Below are 25,475 nucleotides of genomic sequence, written 5' to 3' on the forward strand. Positions count from 1 at the left end.
TGAGAGCCAATAAATATTAAGACAGCTCGAGCAGATAAGGTTAAAAAATATACAACAAAACATTTCCCTGTCAAAAAAATAAATAAATTTTAAAGTGATGAAAATTTTCACGGAGAAAAATAAACAGATATCAAAACCATTTTTTATAACAAATTAAAAGTCTCATTAAAAATGCTAAAATGAAATGTTGTGTCATTTTGAAATCAGTATTTCCATACATATGGATTTTTGGAGCTTGTAATTTTTAAAAGCTGTTATGCCTTATCAATTTTTTATCCTGGTTTATGAAAAACAAAGATGCTGATCTACTGAAATTTCTTGTCAGATAAACATTATTTCTGTGGCTATTTATGTTTAAAACCCAAAAGTTTAAGACTCAGTTGATTTTTGCAGGCCTTTCAAAAATCAGGGTTTTGTTGGCTTTTGAGTTAACACAGCTCAAGGCATTCCAAGTACAGGAATTGCTTATGTGTTGTATTATTAAAATACATTTTTCTTGACTAGAAATAGTTGATGCAAGTGTGGAAAGTATTTTCACTCTTCAGTATAAGCTCTAATTCACATGGTTTATTTAAAGAACCAGTTCAATGGACTGAAATTTAATGCATGTGTTTTCAGCATCAGAACTTTACCGAATCGTAACTTAAAATGAAAGGAAATTCCTAATTTTACTTGCTTTAGAAATAACAGAGAAAGCCAAATAAAGCTGTTGTGCAAATGTTTAAAGTAAATGTTAAAAAATGTCACTACAGAAGGAGTTCTAAGTCACAGTAAATCATTGACAGACACGTCTGACAAAGGCAATGAGCATCCTGTATCATGCATAACAATCTCTCCTCAAATCACACACTCTTTAGAAAATAATCCACTATTCTTGCTACATATGTGTTGCTATTATAGGGATAAAATAAATAAATGCACCTATTGCTGCATTTGTATACTGGATAGATTTTAAAGCATTTTTTAAAAATGCTTGCTTTTTCTAGTATTTTTCTTTCTTCCATTGTGCATAACCTAGTGCAACAAAAAAATTCCTCTGCAGTGTATTTTGAAAAGGAACTGTTCTTTACAAATTACAATGAAGGAAATTATACTTGTTATGTAAGAATATAGACCTTTATAAGCATGAAAATTGCCCAGCACAAGCAATTTATGCTTCCTATTTCAATATATATATATCTATATTCTGTATGAATTTATTACATTTACTACAATTATGACTTCATATTGTATTTCTATACACTAAAGATTAATATGCCCATGGATGGAGTAAAAAGCTGAACATCATGTATTAACTAAATAATGAGCATATTTAATGTAGTAGAAAGCTTGGCACATATCCTTAACCTAATAATAGTGAGTATGTTTAAAAGATCAGTGATATTTAACAGGATTTTTTTTTAAAGGGTTGCAGGAAAAATTGATAATACTTACAAAAATAAATAAGGCAATGAATGATTCTAATAAGAAAACACTTCTCTCTGATTTGGAAACCACCAACAAATGTAAACTTTTGCATATTCTGATAATTCTTCACTAACAATGCATCTGTATAGTTGCACAATCTTTAAGAATGTAATTAACCTATTTTTCTTGTCCTAATTACAAGGCAAATGATTCATGTGGCTAAAAGGAAAGATGATTTTGTTTAGAAGGGAAACACAAATTATGCCTGAAGCCTAATAAATCTGTTGCCATGACAATCAAAGAGCCTGGTCTTATAAAATCTTTCATAATTTATTCACATGAGTAGTTCTTACTCATTTGAGTTGTCCCATTGATTGAAATAGAACTGTTGATGTGAGGAGAGATTTGCAATGGGAAAACTGAATTTAGGATGCCATCCATGTTCACAAAAAGAGCAGAAGGGAACACTTCCACCAGTAAGAGCTTCTTTCAACAGTGAAGACTGGAAGGTGATATTTATGGGTTGTGTTGTCCTTCCTCAGTTTTCCTTAGTGGTTTGTATATTAGTCACACATTTTAGATATCATAATACACAAAAAAAATCATAGAATCATAGAACTGGCTGGGTTGGAAGGGACCTCAGAGATCATCAAGTCCAACCCAATCTACTTTAATGCCCATGTATGCATATTTTAAACTTTTACTCCCAAAACCAAAGCTGGTTCCGCTGAACCATACTGAAAAATTGTCACACTAAAGGAATGTGTTTGTTTCATCTCTGTTTCCTCCCACTGCAGTGATTTGAAAAAGCTGCATTACCATATTGTCTCTAAAAATTGTCTTCTAGAGTCCTTCATCATACAAAGAGGAGATGTATTAGGAAATACTATAATTCCATCTTCTAAATAGTATTTAAACTGTGATTCCTGTTAATGAGTCCTGGTGTGGCCTGGCCTGGCTATTTTGCTTTGGCTCTTTGCATCCCTCTCACCCTCAAACCCTGCTGCCAGGATCCCATCACCTCCACACCCAACTCGACAGCTGGTGACAACTGCATACAGACCTGCTCCTGGTCTGTTTCCAACCCCATCAAAAGCAGTGGGATTTGCAAGTGATTACCCTCAGAGCAGAGGGTACCTTACCCTTACCAAAGTTTGGACCTCAAGAGGCACTCAACTCGCCCTCTTCCAAGCTCAGTGATCGCCCAGAATGCATAAGAAAATTTTTTGCATCATGACTTTTGCATCTTTTAGTTCATCCCTAATTTCTGGAAGAGAGATACAAGCAAATCAGGCTTTCTGGTTTACACACCAAAAGCTAAGCTGTTCCTCCACCTCAGTACACTCACTGTACTCATATAATGCCTGATCTGCCTGGCACTTGCCTGAAAATGACCCTAATTTTTGATAAGTTGGGCTGTTCATGCCCCTAGCACCTTCCACCCAAGAAGATGAAAGCACATTACAGTTTTTAATGAAAGATACCTTGCAACTATGAAGCAATTTATAATAATTCTCAACATCCTGTTAATACATGACAAAACCTACTTAATATGAGAACATCTCGTACTGGGTTTGCTTATTTTATGACTTGGGTCATCAAGAGTAATATATTCATAATTCACAGTGGTCGTTTTTTGGCTTTCAGACATGTGCAAAAGCATATGCCTCCCCTGTATCTAAAACACAGTGTCCAACTCTGCATTTGGTATTTGCTTCACGTGGGAAACAAAATAAAGTAAATCTGTACCTGTAGATCTTGCAGACATTCAAAACCCTTCCATACCTTTTTTTTAAAAAAAATCAGATAATACTTATTCATAACTATGCTTATATTGATACAGGATTTCTTTTACCTTCTCTTTTTGCCTTTTAGTGGTCAGTGCATGACTGATGTGCAGGGCAGGTATAGCACCATGACCCCAGAGAGACAGCCAGAAAAAGAGGGGGCAGGAGGAAGGAAGTGAAGGGAGGGGAAAGGAGAGACAAATGTAAAATCAAATTATAAAACATCCTCTTTGGCATGGAAATACGTGCAATAGAGCTACTGATGTTATAGTCCCAGTGCAAATGGCAGTACAGGTGTGCACAAACACACACACACACACACACACCCTGTCACAAAGCAAGGGAGAAAGACAGAAGCGATCGTACAAAGCTGCTGCAGTATTCAGGACACTTGCTCCTGGAAGCACCGATACAAATAAACATTCTCTCACTACCTTTCTATATTTTTTCAGTTTTCAGTTGATTATTGCTATTCTTTTTAGCTCTCACCACAATAGAAATATGGTTATTGTTAAAAGGAAGGAAAAAGGCCTTACCATGCAGTGCATCAGGAAGAGATGAGAAGCACAGAGCATGCTGCAGAGATTAAGCTCAGCATGGCATTCAGATATCCTTTGGAATTGAAGAAAATTGTCCAACCCATTCTTCCTAACAAAGCGGACAAGTTTTCTCTAGGCTTGAATTTTTCACCAGAAGTCAGATCCTTACAGTGCATTATATTTTCTTCTTCAGGAGATATATTTCCTCCAGTTAAGTTTCAGCTCCGCAATGCCATTTCCAATCAGCTCGGAGAAGTTCTTCATTCCCAGATTCGTGGTGTCATCAGAGAGACTCCAAAGAAAATCAAGGAAAGAAAGAAAAAAGAAAAAAATACCTTACTGAAGCCCTGAAATTACTATGCAGAAAAGGAGGAGAAAAAAAACCCCAACAAACAACAATCCCTCATTTATTCTATTATCCATGTGTTTCACAACAATCAGTACTACTTCTTTGGTCTCATATATGCCATGCTGATTACTTATAATAAAGGAAGAAGCAAAAACTTTCCCAATTCACACATGATGCATTTTCATTATTGCTGCTCAACTGTGCACTACCAAACAACCCTTTTTATCCCGAGGAATCTAACAAAACGTCTCACAAAAACATCAGCTGTCCCTTTCCCTTCCCAAGAAACACGAATATCAGAATTTCTAGGATAGTATTGGAGAAGCTTGACAACTGCCCCCAAAATAAAAATTAGATCTAAAAGCAAAACCCTCCAAGCAGAAGAATTCTTGAGCAAGGAGATACCTTGCCTGAGGGGTTTGGGGCACATGCACTAAGTCATCAGAGAGAAGGAAAAAGAGAGAAAGAATGGTGCTAAAGGGGGTTTGGAAAGGATGGGCTGAGAACGACTGGGTGTCAGGCGGGAGTGGGATCCTGAGTCACCCTCAGCCTCCCGCCTTCTCGCTGACAGTAGCTCGGGTTTCCCCTGCACTTTCTGCAAAGCATATTAATTGATTCTGGTTGCTGAGCAACTAACTCTGGGGAGCCACATCGACGGCTCCGGCACCGGCTTCAGCAACAGCAGCAAGAAGAGGGGACGCTCTCCCCGCCTCCCGCCTCCTCTCGGGCTTCTCTCACCCTCCCCGGGATGCCCCCAGCTGCTCTACAGGGAAGCTTTGCCAGGGAAAGGGAAAAGCCCCCCTTAGAGCAGCAGGGCGAGGAGCTGAGATGTTCCTCTGTGCGGCACTGGCAGGGCTGAGGCAGCAGCCCCGCTTCCCTCTGCAGCCCCTTGGGCATCGTCCCCCCCCCTCTGCCCCCAGGGTGCCTAGGACAGAGGGGCTGGAGCAGCCCTGGGAAACCTTCACCAGGAATGGCGAGGGGTGGGGAAACCTGGGTGCTGCAGTTCCCCTTTGAAAAGAGAAGCTGGGTTAATCCTCCCGTCAAAATTTTAACGACCCTCAGTGGTTAAAATGTGAAGGAATTCCCATGGTTACGCCAGCTCGTGGGTTTAAAATTGAGTTTTCAGTTGAAGCTACGGCCACTTAAGCTCTGTCATTACTTAGCTCTGACCTCTTTATCATGCTGCACCTCTTTGTTTTTAAAGGGGACACTGTAAACCAAAGCCACCACCCAGAGGAATCATAGAATGTCAGGAAGGACTTCAAGGATCTTCTGGTCCAACCTTTCTAATATTATTGTTTAAGTGAGATGTCTCAGCACCCCGTCGAGCTGAGACTTAAAACGTTCCTAAGTGAGGGAATCCACCACTTCCACTGAGAGACCATTCCGATGTCTGGCTGTCCTCACAGTGAAAAATTTTCCTCTTGTGTTCAATCAGAATCTCTCCAGGAGCAACTTGTGCCCATTGCTTCTTGTCCTATCCATGTGACTCCTTGTAAACAGGGAGTCTCCATCTTCTTTGTAAATACCTTTCAAGTACTGGAACATGGTAACTGCCTGGATGTCTTTCTCAGAGACTACCAAATGGAATTCTCTCTGACACAATCTCAGCATTGTGTTATCCAGTGTTAAGTTCCTCAGGAGAGAAGCAGCAATGAGGCCATCTAGTACTGGCCCACAAAATAAATAGGGTAACTGGATAACTGAAGCTGGCTCCAAGGGGCTTTTCCTAGAGTGCCTTAACTGGTGGCCCTATAGGAAGGACACCAAAGATTTCTGCAAGGCTGATGCCAAGTGGATGGACCCTGAATAGGGCCTGACCACTGCAATTTGTGGCAGGGCTTCCACTGACTTCTTTGATGCTAGAATCTGAAAAAAAAAAGTCTCCGAAACCACAGCGTCTGAAACAAGACATTTCTCTTGTGCTCTTATTTTGGATAAATCCTTAGTCAGATCATGGCATCTGTTCAGCACTGACTAAGCTGTATTTCCATTGCACAGGTAAAGTGTAAGAAATTAAAATACCTCGAGATTTTTCTCCCTGTGACCTGGCAGCAAGTGTAGATCAGATCTTGGCCAAACTGCTCATGCGTGATTAATGTCAAAGACCTGAGCTAGATCAGCTCTTTACTTCTGTTACAGTGATAGGACAAGTTAAAGGGCAAGGCCCTGAGAACTGTCTTAGCTGGCAGTCACATACATAAGCAGAATTACCAAATCCTCCCTTTGAAAAACTCCAACCTATAGCTTGGCACACACAGGGTCTTTGTGAAAAGGGAACAGGTTATCTTAAGCAAAAGAGTAGCTTTTCTGACAGTAGCCTAGCCCCATGACATTCTGCTTTCATGCCTTATAAACAAAGATGTACAGTTTAGCCTTTTTTTCTTAGCACTTTTCTTAGCACTTGTCCTTACAAGTTTCCTTTCTGGATACTCCACACTTCTGAAAGGCAGTTTACTCCAATGCCTCACTACTGTAACTACAAAAAGAGTATTTCTAAGTGCAAAGTTAAGCACACTATTTCTTTTTCCTGCTCACAACTATCAAGGAAAGATCTCCTTCACTCCTTGTTGTATTTTTTATGTAGATAGAATTCATTATAGATCATCTCAGTCTTTTCCCTTTCTAGATTAAAAACATATCTGAGCCTTTACTCTTCTGTTAGTTTTTAAGGAATGTTTTAACACACACTGACCTCTGTATCATAAGCCTACAGAAAGCTGAATATGAAAGTATACGTGTATAGGATTGCACATCAATGTATGCAAAAGTAAAATGTACCAAAGAAGGGATGTCTGGCTTAGAAAGAGAGTCACATAACCTAGGAACAGGGAAACATGGGGGAACTTCTTCATTTAGCTGTGGTAATAAGCTGAAATAGTGATGTAATATTCCTTTTTCTTTTCTGAATGAAATGGGGTGACAGAAAGGAGGAGATTAAATGGAGCTAGTGCGTTTCTGTCAGTCCTTCCATCCTGTGGAAGAAAATGAATCAACTTAAGAGCATAGGAAAAAAAGACTACTTTTTCCTTTGGATGTGTATAACTATTTATAAAATGCTAAATAAAAGAGTGAAGCTACCACAAGATCCCAACTACATGGAAAATACAGAAATACATAGTGAAAAAATTAGAAGGGAATAAGTGCTTGGGAGTGATGGAAGGCAGAAAAACATGAAAGTTTAGACTGAGTGAAGAAAGAGAGGTGAAAAAATTTCACAATTTTTTACAAAGAAATTATTAAGTCAAGTCTACATGAACATGTCAACATGATAAGATGCAGTAGTTTTATCTTTTCCACTTTACCCCTTTACATTCGTGTTGTCTATTTTTATGTTCAACAGTACAGTCTTTAAAAAGGGTGATAACAAATAATTATAATTTGAATGTGCCTTGATTTGTACTTCATTTTTACAAGGAGGAATACTAAACAGTGTTAAAACTCTCTGCATTTGAGCAAATATTGTAAAAAGTTCTAGGAAAGGGTGGTTGAAGGGCAAAACAATGAAACAGAACAACCATAGAAAGGGAGCAAGTCAAAAACTGGCAACTTCAAAATGAAAGCAAACTGTTTGGTCATCAGATTATTAAGAGAAATTGTAGGAGATATAGGTTTAGAGATGTCAACATTTGGGCAATTGTTTGTTTTTTTTAAATGCAAAGCTGTTTAGAGAAAATTCAGTCTGTTACAGCATGACTTTCACTTATACAAGGCTTGAATTTAATCTCATATGAATGCTTTTTATTATGCATTGAAAAGACAGACTAATGTACGTGTTCTGTTCCTATTCCACTTTATGTTCTCTCTTCCCACCTTCTGTCCTCACAATAGCAGCATTATCCTCATAGAGAAAATGTGTGTGTTGTGAGCCTAAGGACCAGAGCAAGCTAGGAGCCAGTCAGCTCTCAGCCCCTGGGGGAATGGTACAATTGGTGTCTCAGCAAAATGAGCATTTACAGCAGCAAAATCAGACCAGTAGCATCTCTTCTTGTCCAAACCCTGTAGCCATATAGGGCCCATACTGCAAGACCTTGGCCATCAAAATGTGGGGAGCTGCAAAAAGCCAATGCAGCTGCTTGGGCTGAAACCAGTTTCGGATCTTAGACCAGCTCCTCTGTGCTGCTGAAGCCTGATAACAAGAAAAAGTCTTCAGGAAGACAAATGGGAAGAATAAAACACCTTCTGTCCATATGTTGTAGGCCAGGGTATAGAAAAGGACCAAGTAGGAGGCTGATGTTTGAAGAAGGCAAGTGAGGGCTATAGCAAGTAAGAAGTGGTGGCCCAAGGCAGGGACACAGCGGCTTCCTCCAGCTGGATGTGGATGCCTGTGCTGCAGGGAGGAAGGACAGGGAGGGCAGAAGGGCTCCTTACTGCTGCTGTCCCCTGTCTGAAGCAGAGCAGAAGCTCCTGGAGACTTGGAAGATGTGGACAGTCTGTCAGGCTTTAAGAAGCTGAAGCAGAAAAACCTTCCAGGAATCTCCCTGCGAGTGTCAGGAGTAGTGAAGACAAGGGAACTAGAAGCAGAGGTGAATCAGTGTTCAGAACCTTGGGTGCTCAGAATGCCTCAGCACCCACTGTCACCAGGAGGTGCCTTCCCTCAGGGGGTGCAGAAGGCCACCCATGCAGGCTCTGGACTTTGTGACAAAGAAAATATCCCCAGTTCAGGCAGCTGCCTGCCACAGTATCACCTGGCCACTAGAAACAGATTAAATTACTTGTTTAACAAAGCATTGGCCTGCATCCCAATTGTACTTTAATACTTTTATATAGACCATCACTTCATTCCTTGCAAGCTGCACCTTTTCCAGCAGCTGGCATTTGAGAACCTAATTAGATTTCTAAAACAGTATTTTATGCAAAAGATAGAGATTGTGGAAATTATTTAAAGTATAAAAAAAAAAGTAGAATTCAATTATGAACTTAATTTAAATAAAAAAACCTTCAAAAACAATTTTCATGGAAGATTTCTAGATGTGTTTTTTATTTTGATTTTTCAGTGTCCTGTGTCTCATTTACTATTCAGTCGATTGCAGCACAAACAACTGAATTGATTTCTTGCCTTTTTAGTTTAAATGCCATAATACATGCATGAGAGTCTGAGCTTCACTGACTGAATTTCCAGATCATCATCAGCAATTTCATTGGAAAATCTAACAGTAAGAAACAGACCTCCATTCAAAAAAATTTCCAAAAGCACAACAGAGGCTTAACACATAATTCCATCTATCTGCAATATACTTAGCATCCTTAAAAATTACTTATAACATACTTTAATATTACTAGAATAATTATTTTCCATATTCTATATGGCAACTGGCCTCATTTTTTTCTAGTTTCCATAGGTTCAAATCAGACTAGAGTATCATAGCTGTCAGAAGCTTGCAACAGTTAAAAAGTAACACAAACAATAGTAATTAAAGCCAGTAAAATGTGAAATATTTTAGATTATTATTTTTTTTAATAAATGCTGCCTTACTACAGCTTAGCCACTAGCTAATGAAAGAATGATAAAAAGTTACAGCTTGTGGTTACTAACTCTGGAGCTTGCTCATACTTTCATAAGCTACTCTGAAATAAATTTTAATGGCTCAGGTTTGTACTTTGTTTATAGACAAGTAAAACTCTTATATTCATTGATTTAAATGATTTGTCCTTAATTTAAATCAGTGTAGCCAACAAGAACAGAACTCCAGTAATAACTTCCCACTGCAGAGTTAGTTTCAGTTTAAGTTCACCATGTACTGGGGAATTCAGCACAGCTTCCCTTACATCACCCTAAGACTAAAAATAGCATTTCACTATATCTGTATCAAGAATTTATGTATAAAAATGTGACTACCTGGCTAGTAGCACAGTCCTATTCACTGCAGAAAATACATACACAAAGTATAATTTTCTCTTTAGAAAAAGAAAGCCTGATTTGAAGCGAACTTCTTAAGTGGAACATAAAGGAATAATACCAACTTATTTTCAAAGGGTTACCTTGACCTAAAATGCCATTTCGTAGAAGCAAGACGCAGGAGCAGTTGTATTTTAGGGGGGAACACTAATACTGAACACAAGTTATGTACAAAAATGGGTGGTCTGTTACTGACCCTGATCTAGGTAGCAAGATGCTCCCTGATTTCTATGGGACAAGGACTGGGTTCTGTTCCTAGCAGACTATCACAGTGAGTCTCAGGTGAGCCTGTTGTGGCAAATGGAGACAGACTCACACCTCTAATGCTGCTTAAATAAACTAATTCCATGTGTACATTAAGCCACTCCAGGAGACAGGCAGCATTTTCTGAGAGACAGTGATGTGTTTGCAATGCCTGTTCAACCTGGATTCTCATTAGAGATACAGCAATCTTGCTGTACAAGCGTGTAGTAAGATGCAACACATGAATTCATCGAATCCCAAGGGTGATCATCTTGCCTAAAATCCTTTTCTAGATAAACATGCTCACATACAGTAAAAAAGCTCTCAAGCAGCAACAGTTATTACTGCTGAATAAATATGCACATTATTTTTCAAAAGGCAACATACCCACAGGGCAAAAAAATAATAGTATGCTAATGAAGGATTAGACAGGCACTGGCTAAATTAGTCCTACTACGGTTTTGTTAAGCTCTTGGGTGTGTATTACATGATATTACCATTTAATACCATACCAAAAAAATTTCTTTTTTTCTCTCTCTTTTTTTTTCTTCTTCCTTTCCTGACTTAACTTCCAAGCATTAGGAAAAACAACATAGCCTGAATATTCCTGTGATTCACACCTAGAGGTCTTGATTACTCTACTACACAGAGGACACTGCTAGAATGAGTACTGCACAGTGGCCAAAGTAGTTGTTAGCATTATTAAATACTCTAAAATGCAGAGTATGAGTGTTGGCAGATACTGCACACCACCCAAATAAATGCACTTGAGGAATTTGACCGAAGCCAGATTTAACCAACTGCTGGCATTTCTGCCCTGAATACCATCATTCTTCAGAATCCCAGTATATTTACTAGTAAAGCTTTTCAAAAGAGGCATCTGTTTATTCTTTGCTTCACAAAAGACTCCCCAGCTGGACTGGTCTGGTTTTCTATTTACCACTAGCAGAGGTATCTCTGTAAGCAGCTTTCTGGTGAAAGGCACCGGCAACAGCTCAGCAAGTCCCTGAAGTTCAACAGAATTCCCCTTAGCTGGGGGAAAGAAAACTCCATCAGCCATCCTCTGTCAGACTCCTTTAAATCCTTCCCTAGTAATCACTCACCCATTAATTGTTTCAATACTTTACTGATTAATGACACACATGTATTCAAGGTGATTCCTCAGAGCCAAAAGATAAAAGCAAAATATAAAAATAGAGGTCCATAATGTATCTGGAGTACCCCCTTAAAAAATAAACCAAACCAAAGCCAGCCTAAACACATTAGCCATTGGCAATATATATATTTCTTAAATAAGCAATTTGGTCTTAGGCTTTTCCTTGGTGCTGTTCAGTGTGTAATTAATTAATCACAGTGTTTGTACATCTTGAGTGACTTTGTTTTGATGTTTCACTCCCCTTTGTGGATTGATCTGTGGCGAGATTTTAATGAGAGCCATTTCTTACATTTTTATGCAGAATTATTGTAAAGAGGAGAAAGTGATAATAACTCAGTCTTCTGTTAATTACACATCTAGTCATTCTTAGAAGTTTCAATTATCACAGTCAGACTGAAAATGGGACATAAATTAATTGCCTTCTGTAAACAACGATATCTTAAAACAAAAAACAAGAATGAATTTTTATATTTTAGCCAAAAAATACTCTCTTCTCTGATGGTCATTCTTGTAAACAAAATCTTAGAAAACCATGTAAAATCTTTGCCCTTCACTAATAATAATACTTAGGGTTGGCAAATATTCTCAGAGGACAACAAAAAAAACTTCATTAAGGCAAGAACTATTTATGCTCGAAGGGTCTTTTTTTCTTAAATGGCAATCAGGGCTTTTATGTTAAAAGTCTTCAAATAGCAAGCCTCACCTCTAGAGGCACAGCAGTGCCATTACTCAAAGAGAACAAGTGTTCTTTCAAGGGTGAAAGGGAACAAAATATCTATTTTTGATGCTCTTAGATTCCCACTCGTGAGCTAGGAAACCCCTTATTTACCACAGTATTTCGACAGTGGTGCAGAGCTCATCTGAAACATAAGCTGCCCAAAGACCTCTGTTCAGGAAAAAAAATGTACAACAAAAATAATCTAACCCCATTCATATTATTGCATTTATCATATGAAATAACATTGCTTTAATCAGAATAATCAATCTAGAACTAATTACAGGAGGACAAAATGATATTTAGACATAGATACTGTACTATGTACATATGACTGACATACACATCCTCTTCCAAAACTATATATAAATTTCTAAAATAGTTGCATATGTTAGGCATTAGTTTGGAATGATATTCAAGCCTTGGCTATGGAAAACAATAATAATTCACAAAAATGTTTCAGCTTTATAGGTCGTGGATTTGTAAGCTGACAGAAAACATGCAATACTACATCTTTAAATTTTAAGAAATACACTTTGCCTTCATATTGAGCACATTTCCCTTCAACTCCTGATAGTCCCTGCTTCCTTACTAAAAAGAACACTGGAAAAGAAGCCTGTGAGACTTACCTGTTTGCCTTCTAGGAGACACAGAATTTTAAAGCATCAAAGTACTCATGACAACCAGCCACTAGCATTTAACTTACGTGGAAATAATTACAATCTTCTATCTTTTAGCTTTTTCAGTAAGTGAAAGCTGGTGATGGATGCCAGCAGCCTTGTTAAAATATCTCTGTAATCCGTTCAAGCTCTGGAGATTGCTTAGAAAACCAAGTCATAAACATGCAGTGCCTACAGCTTCCTGAGCAGCTCAGCGTTTCCCAGCCATGAACACATCTCCCTTTCCCAGTACTGTACTTTACAGAGCACTCTACCCAGCTTGCTTTGAGTAGGAAGAATACAGTTGTTGAAAGCAAATTCTACAGGAATGAAAGTGTTTTACATGTTCAAGCTTTCTCAAATCAAATAGTTCTGATTTTAGGAAAGGAGACAGCCTCTAGGTTTTTTGGTAGTTCCTCTCTCCTAAAAAAAAAAAAAAAAAAAAATAGCTTCAAATAGAGAAGCAAGAAGCAAAGAAGCAAGGAAGAGGATATAGCAGTTCAAGAAGCAGCGGGCAAGGATGGGTGTCTTGTGATTGCTTTGAGTTAATACTCCTCAGGGGGAGATGAAAAAAGCACAAATACAGCAAAATCTGTCTTACAGAGTAAAAATCTGTTGTATAAGCCAATCTCCAGCAAAGTAAAACAGCATGTGCATTTACTCCATTAATTTTTCGTATGCCAGCATGCAAAGGAAATTAGAAGTTCTGTTTATTAGAAGCAAGCAGGTAGGAAGAAGGAAAGAAAATTCAGTGTACGTAACTAGTATAATTATTTCTGCTCTCCTGAGAAACTTTATCAGATAGCTCCAAAATCTGTCAGAGGTGTGTTTGTGGAAGCAGCATTTATCATTATCACAGAACATTTTATCATTACCAATACTGTCTGGAGCATACGTGGAGAATGAACATTTAATAACGCTGCATCCCCTTGATACAGATAAATGTATTCATGACTCCTCTTTCTATTGTCTTAAACACACCAGGTCTTTGGACTCCCTGGAAAATATGACTATAAAGAATCACAAGAATTACAAGAATCATTGGTGTTGAAGGCTTTGGAATAACTGCCTCAATTACTGGCACTAAATAATGGGGAACTTCAGCCTAAAAACTCAAGTTCAAGTCCTACCAAAGCCCATGAAAGTAGAGTTTGAGAGGATGTGGATGAGAAACTTTGCCAGCTGACTTGTGTGTCCCTGGGCATCGCTACACAGCTCGACCACAATGGCACTAAAAACATCTTGGAAGGAGCTGGTTGGAAGCCTGCTCTGAGCTAAAGCTCTCCTGGACATAACAGTGCGATGCTGGGGCTGAATATGCTGGGATAATGTATGCAGAACATTCCTGGCTCCTTCAGGGCCCAAAATAAAACATTCCTTCTATTTGAATTAGTTGCCCAATCACAGACCAAAATGCCACTGAGCCAAACGCTATTCAAACATAAAACAAAGAAACTTCCCAGCTGCATAAATTTACTTTTCATACTTTTCACACACACTTGTCCACCTACAGTGCCACCAAATCTTGCAGAGCAAAAGGCTCTTGAATTTAAGCCCTTCTAATTATCAATGCTGCCATACTTTGGGTTGTTTTTTTCCCCATAGCAGACCCTAATCTAGCCTTTTCCTGCCAGCAAAAACATCACATTTTGAAAAAATCAAAATAAAATTAACTCCTATTTCCATTATCCTTGAGGACAGAGAGTCTGAGGTCAATGTTCATCTGTGTGATACACTGAGAATATGAGAAATGGGGGAAAAAAAATTGTCATATTTCACATTTGAGCTCAGAGGAACTGCACATGCCAGAGACAGCAAATCCCACATCCCTGGCACAAAATAAATAATTGATAGCTCAGGGCTTTGCCTGAAAAAGCTGTAGCACTAAAATTAGTTTGCATATTCCTTTCTTTGCCATATTCACAATACTGTATTTTGCTGCAATCCACGTATCCTAAGCTTCCTAAGAGGAATACTTCCTCTCCTTTAATTGTGATTTGGCTACTGATCTTGTGCGGGAAGTATTTGCTTCTAGGTATTAGATTGGCTGGCAACTTGCTCTCTGTATCTGATGCTCATGTGGAAGGCAAAAACTTTTCTTAGATGTGCAGCAGCCCAGTGCCTCTGGAAAAGCAGCAGATAGGAAGGTGGGAACACAGGGGTTTGAACATTACAGGGAAGGTGTCATTACACTGAGGGAGGTGATTCTCCCCATATACATTGCTCTCATGAGATCCCATCTGGAGTAGTTTGTCCAGTTCTGGAGCCACTCACACAAGCAGGGCATGGAGGTGTTGGAGAGAGTCCAGAGGAGGGCACACAGAGCTGTTCAGAGGCATCTCTGCCGTGCAGAGAGGCTGATACAGATGTGGTTGCCCAGCCTGGAGAAGAGAAGGTTCCAGGGAGACCTTATAGCAACATTCAAGTACCTCAATGGGGCCTACAGAATGGCTGAGGAAGGACTTAGAATCATAGAATTGGCTGGGTTGGAAGGGACCTCAGAGATCATCAAGTCCAACCCTTGATCCACTACTGCTGCAGTTACCAGCCCATGGCACTGAGTGCCACATCCAGTCTCTTTTTAAATATCTCCAGGGACGGGGAATCCACCACTTCCCGGGGCAGCCCATTCCAACGTCTGATCACCCTCTCAGTAAAGAAATTCTTTCTAATGTCCAACCTAAACCTCCCCCAGCACAACTTAAGACCGTGCCCTCTTGTGTTGCTGATAGTTGCCTGGGAAAAGAGACCAACCCCCACCTGGCTACAACCTCCTTTCAGGTAGTTGTACAGAGTGATGAGGTCTCCTCTGAGCCTCCTCTTCTCCAGGCTGAACAGCCCCAGCTCCCTCAGCCTCTCCTCATAGGATCTGTGCTCGAGTCCCTTCACCAGCCTAGTTGCCCAATTGTGGGTTGAAAGAGGGTAAATTTAAGTTAGACATTAGGAATAAATTCTTTATTGTGAGGGTGGTGAGACACTGGCACAGGTTGCCAAGGGAGGTTATGGATGTCCTCCTGTGTTCAAGGCCAGGCTGGGTAGGGCTTGGAGAACCTGGTCGAGTGGAAGATGCCCTTGCCCATGGCAGGGAGGTTTGGAACTAGATAATTTTTTATGTCCCTTCTGACCGAAACCATTCTATGATTCTATGAATTACCCCTCTTCCATCAGGTCCAATAATCCTAGTGTAAAAAATGCTTGTCTTATATTTTGTATAGAATACTTCCAGCACTCAAAGGTACATTTTAGGAATAGAGGTCAATGTGTATATGTCCCAGAGCTAGGATATTAATAACACCAGAGGATCTATAGTTTTCCATGAGACATGGCATTTCAGCTACTGACTGTAAAAAATTGAATTTGTTCCAAGGGTTGTTTTTGCATAGGAAGGTGACAGTACCCTTGCAGAGGGCTTATGGTTACTCCCTCTCATCCTGGGAGATTCTGAATGTCCCAGGAAGGACTCTGAGTAACTTGAGCTCCCTTTGAAAGTCATCAGAAACTGAGTGAGGGTATACAGCCCCTCAAGGAGCTGGGATACTAGTAAGCATGATATAATGCTGTACTGTGTCATTTGGAATTTGCTACATAATATTTGAGCATGAAAAAAGCCTTTTGACAGATTGGGAAAGATTCATTTTAGATAATACATGCATCTCCCTGAGCACCAAAGACCTCCAAATATACTTTTCCCTTGTATCCCACTCAGAAATCCTTGCCAAAGCAATTTTGTCTATGCATCCTGACAAGTTATTTTCACTAAACAATATATCCTGCACAATTTCCTTGGTGAAATGTAATCAAATGGCAAAATAGTCCCAAGACTTATAGGAAAACTCTAAAACGTAACAGCTACTAAAAGTTAGCACTGACCAGGGTGCAGAGACTCGTAAGAAGAAACAATAAACAAGGAACACAGATAAACAGAGGTGGAAACTTGAATCCTTAACGATTATGTTACTTTTATTTCTAATCAGAAACATTAATCCTGGTGCACTCTGTGCATATCCATATTCATATCTGGAATTAATTTATTTGTGCTAAAAGAACAAGTCCCTATACATAAGAATGAGGAAGCTGAGTCACAACACACTTAAAATTCAGTTTTGGCTTAACTTCAGCCAAATTTTAAGTTAACACTTTGTGATCACTTCCAGTAGTAGCAAAAGCAGCAAGAAATTCAAGAACTCTCTGTGGGTATGATTAAAATCAATGGCTTGCTAAAATATTTCCTTTATGTCAGACACAAAATCAGTTCTAATACTGCAGGGCTGTACAGGTTGCCATTGAGCTGTCTTGAGATGGTTCCCTAGAGAAAAATTGTATTTATATGCCCTGCAAAGGAAGTAGAACATGTGTGCAACCACATCGAGATCCTGCCAATGCATGAGTCAACATGAATCTAAACTGACAAACAGCTTTTTAGTTCATGTCTTGCACTCAGTGTTCAAGTGCCCAAATATCTAAGAAAAGTTTGAGAAAGTAGCGGCATTTTTCCTCGGTCCAGAAAGAGACTGAACCTCTTTCATCAAAGAAAATTACACTGATCTTTCAGACACTTTAAGAGAAGGTTGCAACTCTTCTGTTCCACTCATCATGCATGTGATGAATGGGAAGAAACTACAATAAGCTGTCAGGATACACGGATATAATGCCAGTTTTCTTCAGACTCTTATGAACAATATAGGGTTCAAGAGTGCATCACAGCCTGAAGTGACCTGGGTCCATTACCTCTTGGAAAATCTCAAAAGTTCTCGATTATCTTTCAGCCCTCTAAAGATAAAAGATAAATTACAAAATGAGGATGAATCAGAAAGAAGAAAACTAACTGAAGGCCAACTCAAGGATAAATGAAGAGGTTGAAAGGCTTAAGGCAAGGAAGAAATAGAAATGTCAGGCAGAGAAAAAAAGTTGAAGGAAGAGGGTTAGAGAAAACAGAGGCATAGCCTGAGGAGGGCAATATGTGACAGCACTGAAACACATGCAGAAGTACAAAGGTGTGAAGCAAACAGGAATCCAGGCATACCTGGAACGACATTACAAGGAAGAAGATTCCCCAAACTCCAATTTGTCACAGAAGTAACAACTTGTATCACTCTCTCGTCTGAATTACTGTCCAAAAATTAATCACTGGTAATAAATGAAAAAAAAGAAAGTGAATATTATCCTAATTTTGTCCTTTGTATTTTTAAACACCTCTGGGCAATCTTACAGGAACAAGATTTAACTGAAGAGGTTCTCTGAAACCTCAAATTTCAGTTTTTTCACGTTTGCTACCTGACATTAAGTGTCTGGAATCTGGATACTTAGAAGCAAATTACTTTCTCTCTGCCTACCCAGGCCTGTTCTTGCAAACTGACCTTGAGCAATTTCAGAAAATACTGCCCCATCCTTTCAATACTATTCCTATATTAAAATTTGCCACCAACAAGCTGCAAATGAGTAGGTTAAATTACACAGTTTTGCATTGAAGGGATATGGATTAGATGTGCTTTTATGGATGGCATCTGCACCTCAGCTGATCAGAATAGCAATTTCCAACTCATAGCTGGCAAGCAGAAGAGTAGTGGCTTTTTAAGTTTTGTTGACCCACAAAATCATAAAAATTTATATTTTACCTTGCTTCAATTTTGATGTCATATTTGTTTTCCACCAAGTGCTGCTAATTCAAGGCCTACTGAGTGTCAGTGCTGCCCAACTAGAATCCCAATGGGAGCACAACACAGGATGTAATGCTGACAAAGTATGGGACAAAAAGACTTTTAAAAAACATAAGCTTATAGGATAATTAGGTTGACTATGGGATAATTCAGGTTGAAAGGGACCTCAGTCCTTTAGTCAACCTCAGACTTTAATCTAGTTTTGTCTGCTTGTCTGAAGCACCCACCTTTATTTTAAGCAGAGCTATAGGAACAGGCTTTATTAGTGTGCATGTGACAGATGTGACAGACTTTGTTGCTATTTTCAATTTTTCTCTAATTTCATACCTTCAAGACAAGACAGTATTTAAATATTATGAATGTATTACAATAATTCTCACTGTGTGCTAGTCTGTAACCTTAATAAACAATAGATAAAATCCCCACAGATACATAAACTGCAGATATTTTGTATCAGGTGCTATGTTGACACATGAATTGCAGGGGAAAAATTTTTGAGTGCATGAAAAAAAAAGATCATATATGAAAGATTAAGGCCAGTCATCCATTCATGATGGATCATTCTCACGTTAGAGAGCCTGTGCACTTTGTTTCCTGAGCATTGTGAACAGTACAAGCAGTAACAATTTTTTAAACTACATTGGAACAAAACAGAAAGCATGTTTGCATCTCAGGTGACTCACTAACTCAACAGAACCACCATGTATCAGACAGGCTGCACACAAAGAGGAATGTAATATCACAATGAGTCTGTGGTCCTGTTTCTCATTACTGTGGCTTAACCAGACCCAGTGAGCAGTCTCACTGCAGAAGTATATTCCTCTGTCATAGAAAAAATAATCTGAAAAGATTAAAAGGATTTCAGTCCAAAAAACCTTGTTTTTTTTTTTCACCATCACACCTCCATTTCATTTCAATGTGCAGCTTTTGATAGTGAGAGCAATAGATCAGTATTTGAAGACCAAGAGGTAGCATCATTCCCCATACACAAAACAGTCAGAAGACTTCCCACAAAAAGATGTTGGCTTTCATTACAATTAGTAAAATGCTTTACAGTTCACAGATGGAAAACACTGTCTAAAGTCAAACAACTTTTATTTACAAGAAAGCTTTTGCTTTTCAGTCCACTTCTAGACTGCCATTCACATTTTACTCTTTTTCTTATTCCTACATCTTCTGCTGTTTGGTCTTTAGTTTGTAATTTTATCCTTGTCCTTGAAAACAGATTACACTGGGCTCTGGCATAATGCTTTGCACATTTGCCCTACTAATATCAACGTGTCCCAGCATTTATGAAGTCAAAATTTTTGTAAATGTGAGTATCATGCAAAATACAAAATAATTTTTGCAATCTTAGCTCTGCATTCCTCAACTATCCACACTGAAGAGTAACACTGCTTGACTTCAGTCTACCAGATCTCTTATATAGTTATTCTATTTTTTTTAAGAATATCTCTTTTGTTTATCCAAAAACAACAAAATACAGAACTTAAATCAGGCAAGGAGTAGATAAATAGCATTGTTACCCACATCTGTACTATAACAGCACTTTGTCAAAAGAATCTTTTCTGAGTCTTCTGTCCTGAGGCTTTATAGCAAAGGTCACAATAACCCGTGCTCATGAAAGATCCTGTGGATTTTCACATAAGCTTCAGGTGACCACTGCAAAACCTTGGACAAAATGCAGCTCAGGAAATTGCTTTCTAACTACATCAAATAATTTCTACAAATTCAACTAAGTAACGTGTTTTTCTCCACTCTCAATCCTGTTGCTGGGCAGCCTTCAGTAACATGAACATTTTACCCAAGAGTTATTCCAAATTCCAAACACTCCTGAATAGTTACATTTCACGAAATATTTTAGCAACTGGGTTCAAAGACGACATTTTTTTTTTTTGCCATCCTATGTTAAAAAGTAGCTTCTTGTGCTAATACAGTATTTTTCTAAACTCTATCTAACTTCGCTGTTGGTAATATTTTATTGCTTTTTATTTATTTTTCTCCTGCAAATGATGAAAAATAGTTCTTTAAGCTATCTTATTGGAGTCTGATTGTAAATTCTTAGCATGAGGAAACAAAAGACTGTTTGGTTTGGTTGGTTTTATTTTAGCACAGCTGATGTAACAAACAATATGGTTTTGGTTGATTAATGTAAACCTGAATTAATTAGACAGTGGTCAAAGACCTCTTTCAGCTGCCTGAAAACAAAAGCAGAGCCCCTGTATAAGCTTGCAATGCCATTAGGAGCCTGAAATTTATGGTAAACATGAGGACCAAGGTTCTGTGGATATTATGGCTGAATGTTTTGGAAAAAAATTAACTCAGCAAAGCCTCCAGAGAGCACCATCCATGTCTGCTGTCCTGCCACAATTTCATAGTTGAATTTTGTCTTCAGGTCTGCATCAGCAGCCCCTGGGCAATGACCCCTCCTGAGAAGTTCCCTCGGCTCAGCCATCTCCATTCAGTAGCCTGAGCAGGGTGAGGTTTATTGCCAGGGAAGGGGGCTTTGGACATCTTTCTTGGTTTGCAAGTGGTGTTGTACCAAATCACTTTTAATAGTTTTATTTTGCAGACACATGCCTAGACCTGCTGGACATTTCAAACAGTTCCCTAAATGTTGAATGACTTTGTACCAAAAGATGGATGTTTTCAAGTTACACCTTTTTATAAACCATCCTGTTGCCATATTTCACTTGTGGCAACTCTTCTGGTACTTAACACTGGATGAAAAAGGTCTGGACATTCCATAAAGAAAGCACATCCTGTGAAGACAAAGTCATCAAGGTTCTTTTGGTCTGCACAGGCTTATTCCTTCCAACTGCATACATTTTTGTCCACATTTAGTTTAAGGTAATAATATTATTCTCTGTGAAGTATTTCAGATGATAAATTGGGTACTTATTCTATCAAACAGCGACCATAAAATAGTCTTAAAATGGAAGATTAAAATCCTGAAAAGTCAGTCAGTAGCAGTATTATAATTGCATATACAGTTTTAATACTGCCATGGACATATGCAGTTTTGAATACCATTTTCATATGCCATTTGCTCAATATAGCAGTTCCTTATGATCTAAAGTACATGTGATAATCAGCATGAAGGGTAATATTTTCACTGATAAACTACAGAGAGGAAATCAAAGGTTACCTGTGAATTTTGAAATTCCAAGTATATAATAGCAATTTCCAATACATGCAGGTGATTTGGGGGGGTTGGAAGGGCAGGCAGGAGAACTGGGGGGGTAATTAATTTGTTTAAATGGAATAATGATTACATTTTAGAGGAGTGTTAGTGTGTGAGGAAGGTCCCATTTAGTAGTAAGCATTTGCCCCTAAATGCAACTCCACTATGATACAGATTAAGCTGCACACTAAAGAGTCCCCATCTCTGAGGTCATCAGGAACTGTAGTATGATGTGTTTTTTCACTAATCTTCAATATTCAAGAGTGTTTATTTTATTCTTTGCAATGTCAATGCTCTTCTAATGCTTTGGTTCATTTTGTATTTTTTTAATTATATATATATGTGTATAATTTAAATTATACACATGCTCATGGAAAATTAAGAGAACCAATTAGTAATAATATTTTCACAAAAATATAATTTTTTTCATAGACTTTGGAATAATTTAAAATGTATGCATACATACCAGAAGAAATTACCTAGCTCTGCAATGTATTTCATCTATTACATTGTATTTCTCTTTCTAAACACCTACTGTACAAACTTCTCCTAACTGATTCTCATAAAATACAGTAATGTTGCCTGGATGATCCTTGCAAAGAGTTATATTTCTGATTTAAACTGTTTCAAGCTAAATAAAATAAGGCAAACTCTGTTCTCATTTATACTTTAATGCATAATTAGCTTAATAAATTATTATTTAGTGGAATACCACAAATTTTTTGTAACAAAATCCAGAAGAAGAAGAGATACCTCAGTCATATCAAATTCACAGAAAGTTTTATTCTAATATGTCCATTTCTTAGAACTCTGTTCATCTCAGTCTTTACTTTCATGTGTGTATATATATATATATATATATATCATACAGTGGTATTCAGAACTAAACTGAAGAAAACAGACTTTTCACCTTTTTCTTTTGCTACAATTTTTTTTAGCTTTTTCTTTCAGCAAGTTATTTCAAACTTCAACATTTTCTGTTCTCAAAACTTATTTATTCTTGTCTGTCCTCAGTGAAGTTAGAGGGCTAATTTATATGCAGTAAACACATAAAAATTCCAGAAGAATCTGCATAAATATTTCTCTACCGCTTTATACAATATCTTATTTTTACAGTATTTGATTTCTCTAAAGTTTTAAGAAAATGTATGTTCTAGATGTCTCAATAAATCATAAGAGACTACCTAATGGATTAGAAGCAAGAAAAAGTGGGAGAAGTTTAAAATGCTGATATGGCTAAGGGGAAAAAAAAGAAAAAGAAAAGTATCCTTTTGTGAATCTCTTCTATCCATCTAACAGTCTTATAGTCTGTATTATGCATAGTGCAGCTCTGCAAAACAACATAAATGCTTTGCTCATCAAAAACTTGAAAACTGCATGGTTTTCCACCTGAAGGTAATCTTATAAAGAATAAAGCAGCAAACAATTTCATTTAGCAGTTCTGTTGGCCTATGATGGAGAAATTTATAACCAATACATCGTATCTTTTCCTCAAGGCTGGCATTTCCCACACTCTCAAAAACTATCATATATGGGCTTCTGCAGAAAAAGTAGAAAAATAAATTTTATGTATTTTATAAATCATAATTATTTAGAAGGTTTTATATTTCCTTCAGTAATTAATACTTTTCTGTTTGTTTGTTTTTTAAAATATGGCAGCTACACCAAAAGCATTTTTGGGATATTTTTCTGTCTCACCTGGGAAATTAGTTCTAGTTTGACAGTTTCAATGTTAAAATCTAGGGATGAAATTCTGTTCTATTACCCTCTAATGAGCACTTTCATTGAAATAGGAATCCATGCAGATTTCTTGTGAAGTTGCAGAATTGCAGATGACCCTGTAAGGCAGCCACTCGTTTCTCTTGTAGCCAATTACAAATCTTGAATTTGACTTCCAGTGCACATGAAGCACAAGATAAGCTTTATGTAAAAAGAACAGGGACAAAGATTAAACACAGAGGAGGTCTGTATTCAAGTGTTTTGCAATGAAATTTCCAAAAATGTTTTCTGGTTTGGTAGCTGCTGCACTGTGAACACACTTTTTGAGATCAAGAGGAGTGAATGCAACTAAGACTTATTTTAATCCTGTTAGGGTAGGTTTTAAACAGGAGCCAATTACTTCCCCAGAAAAAGGCAAATGTCTATTTGAAAGAAACTTCTGTCTGTCTGAGGTGATGCTTTTGCAAGCATTGGAACTTTTGCTCCAGTTGTATGACCTTTTACAATGTTCCCCTGCTTTTTCTTCCTTCAGTGTTGGGAATGTATGTCTGAAAGTACAAGAACTGAAAAAAAAATCTAACCAAAGCATGATCAGAATTATCTGCCTGTCCCTTTTCCTTCCTATTATTGAGCAAAGTTTTATTAAAAAAAAAAAAAAGATACATATAGCAATGGCCATATGGAATAAGGGAGCACAAATGATGGTGTGCTCAGCCCTACTGTCATCACTGAAGCCAATCTGTTTGGATTCAGCAGGAAGTGACCTTTGAGATCAATTAATTGAATTTGAAGAATCTTTCTCTATAATTCTTTGCACAATCCCATGATTTTTGCTCTCTATGTACTGTGCAAACCTACAAGCCTAGACACCAGCACTAAATGTGAATATCTTTTTTAAAGTTATGGTAACTTCTGTTTCCTACATCACTCTTTTTTCAATAAACAATGATTACCAATACATCAATCAGCATGTCACCCTCAACTCTAAGAATTTCTGCCCAGGCACCAGACCTTCTTTTCAAGAAAATTTACTTGAAACAGTATAGAGGCAATAGAGGTCTAAACTCACCTTTGTACAACTTACACCTTTCCTAATCACACTTAAGATCCAGGACACATTCGATTGATTTTTCTGGGTGTAATGCCTCAAATCACAGTGTCTGGATAATCCCCCCCCTTAGCTAAACAAGTTAACTCAGGACTAAAGTAGAAGTAATTCAGTTATGCAGGATTTTCTTGTTTGGGTTTCATATTTTATGAATCAGGAAACAGTAACTCCAGGTTGAACAGAGAATTTTCTGTCCTTCCAGCCTCCACTGTGCTCACTTTGCCTAAAGCCTGAATACATCTTCAGCTATTAATGAACAAAAAAGTAAAGTATCCACATGCATCTTTCCCTGTCTCTTGTCAGGTGCTTTGGTGAAAATGGAATTACAGGAAGTACTTAACAGAAAAACCTTTTGTAGTGAATTCATTGTCTTCTGAAATGTCTTTATTTCAGGGCAGCTTCCTTTCCATTCATGTTTTTTTAAAATTTCATAAATCCATCTTATGAGATGGGTTTAAGGAATTCAATAACGTTATAATATTTTTTCTACATTCATCTTTAGAAAGGACATTTTGTTTGAACTTCTACATTAGGGATGAAAAAAAATTGGCTGCAGTTGTGCAGAAGAGCCTAGTTATTAAAATCTGAATTAATCATATAAAAAGGAAATCCTCATTGCCTTTTAATGTAATATCCACAAGATCTGATGAGTGGTTCTCTTTGTCCTGGGTTTTTTCTTTGCTCTCATAATCTTGTTGGTTTTGTGCTTTTTTTCTTTGAAATTCTACTATTTATGGTGTATAAGCTAGCTTAGATATAACATTTCAAGTAATAATTACATGGGTCAGAAAAGATGTCACAAATATTTCCTGAGTTTTTAAATTCAAATCAAAACTTCACATTTTAACAAAAGAATGAAATTTTTTTTACTCCTTTTCAAGGGGAAATTATAGGTCATTCTCTGCTGAAGAAACCTTATTGAAGTCATTGGAGTTGCACCAACAGATAATTTGACTCAGAAGGTATCAGCATTTGAATGCTGTAATACTGCCCAATTTAATTATTTAGAAGACATAAGTCTATATATCTTGTCCAGCACTCACTGAGAAGTAA

At 37.8% G+C, this 25,475-nt stretch overlaps 1 protein-coding gene across 2 annotated transcripts in view; it reads right to left on the reverse strand.

Annotated features, from left to right (window-relative positions):
* Positions 1 to 25,475, reverse strand: part of TUNAR (transmembrane neural differentiation associated intracellular calcium regulator) — a 139,310-nt gene that overhangs the window by 22,977 nt on the left and 90,858 nt on the right. Inside the window, exons 1-2 of one of the 2 annotated variants that reach the window (XM_071745676.1) lie at positions 12,725 to 13,171; positions 3,731 to 4,025 (exon numbers count right to left, since the gene is read on the reverse strand). In XM_071745676.1, the coding sequence (XP_071601777.1) occupies positions 3,731 to 3,769 (39 nt within the window). In that variant the 5' untranslated portion in view covers positions 3,770 to 4,025; positions 12,725 to 13,171. Of the gene's footprint in view, positions 1 to 3,730; positions 4,026 to 12,724; positions 13,172 to 25,475 lie in introns of those variants that run through there. The other variant, XM_071745675.1, reaches the window with a different exon arrangement.

Source organism: Heliangelus exortis, chromosome 5 (assembly GCF_036169615.1).
Source record: "Heliangelus exortis chromosome 5, bHelExo1.hap1, whole genome shotgun sequence".
Classification (NCBI taxonomy): domain Eukaryota; kingdom Metazoa; phylum Chordata; class Aves; order Apodiformes; family Trochilidae; genus Heliangelus; species Heliangelus exortis.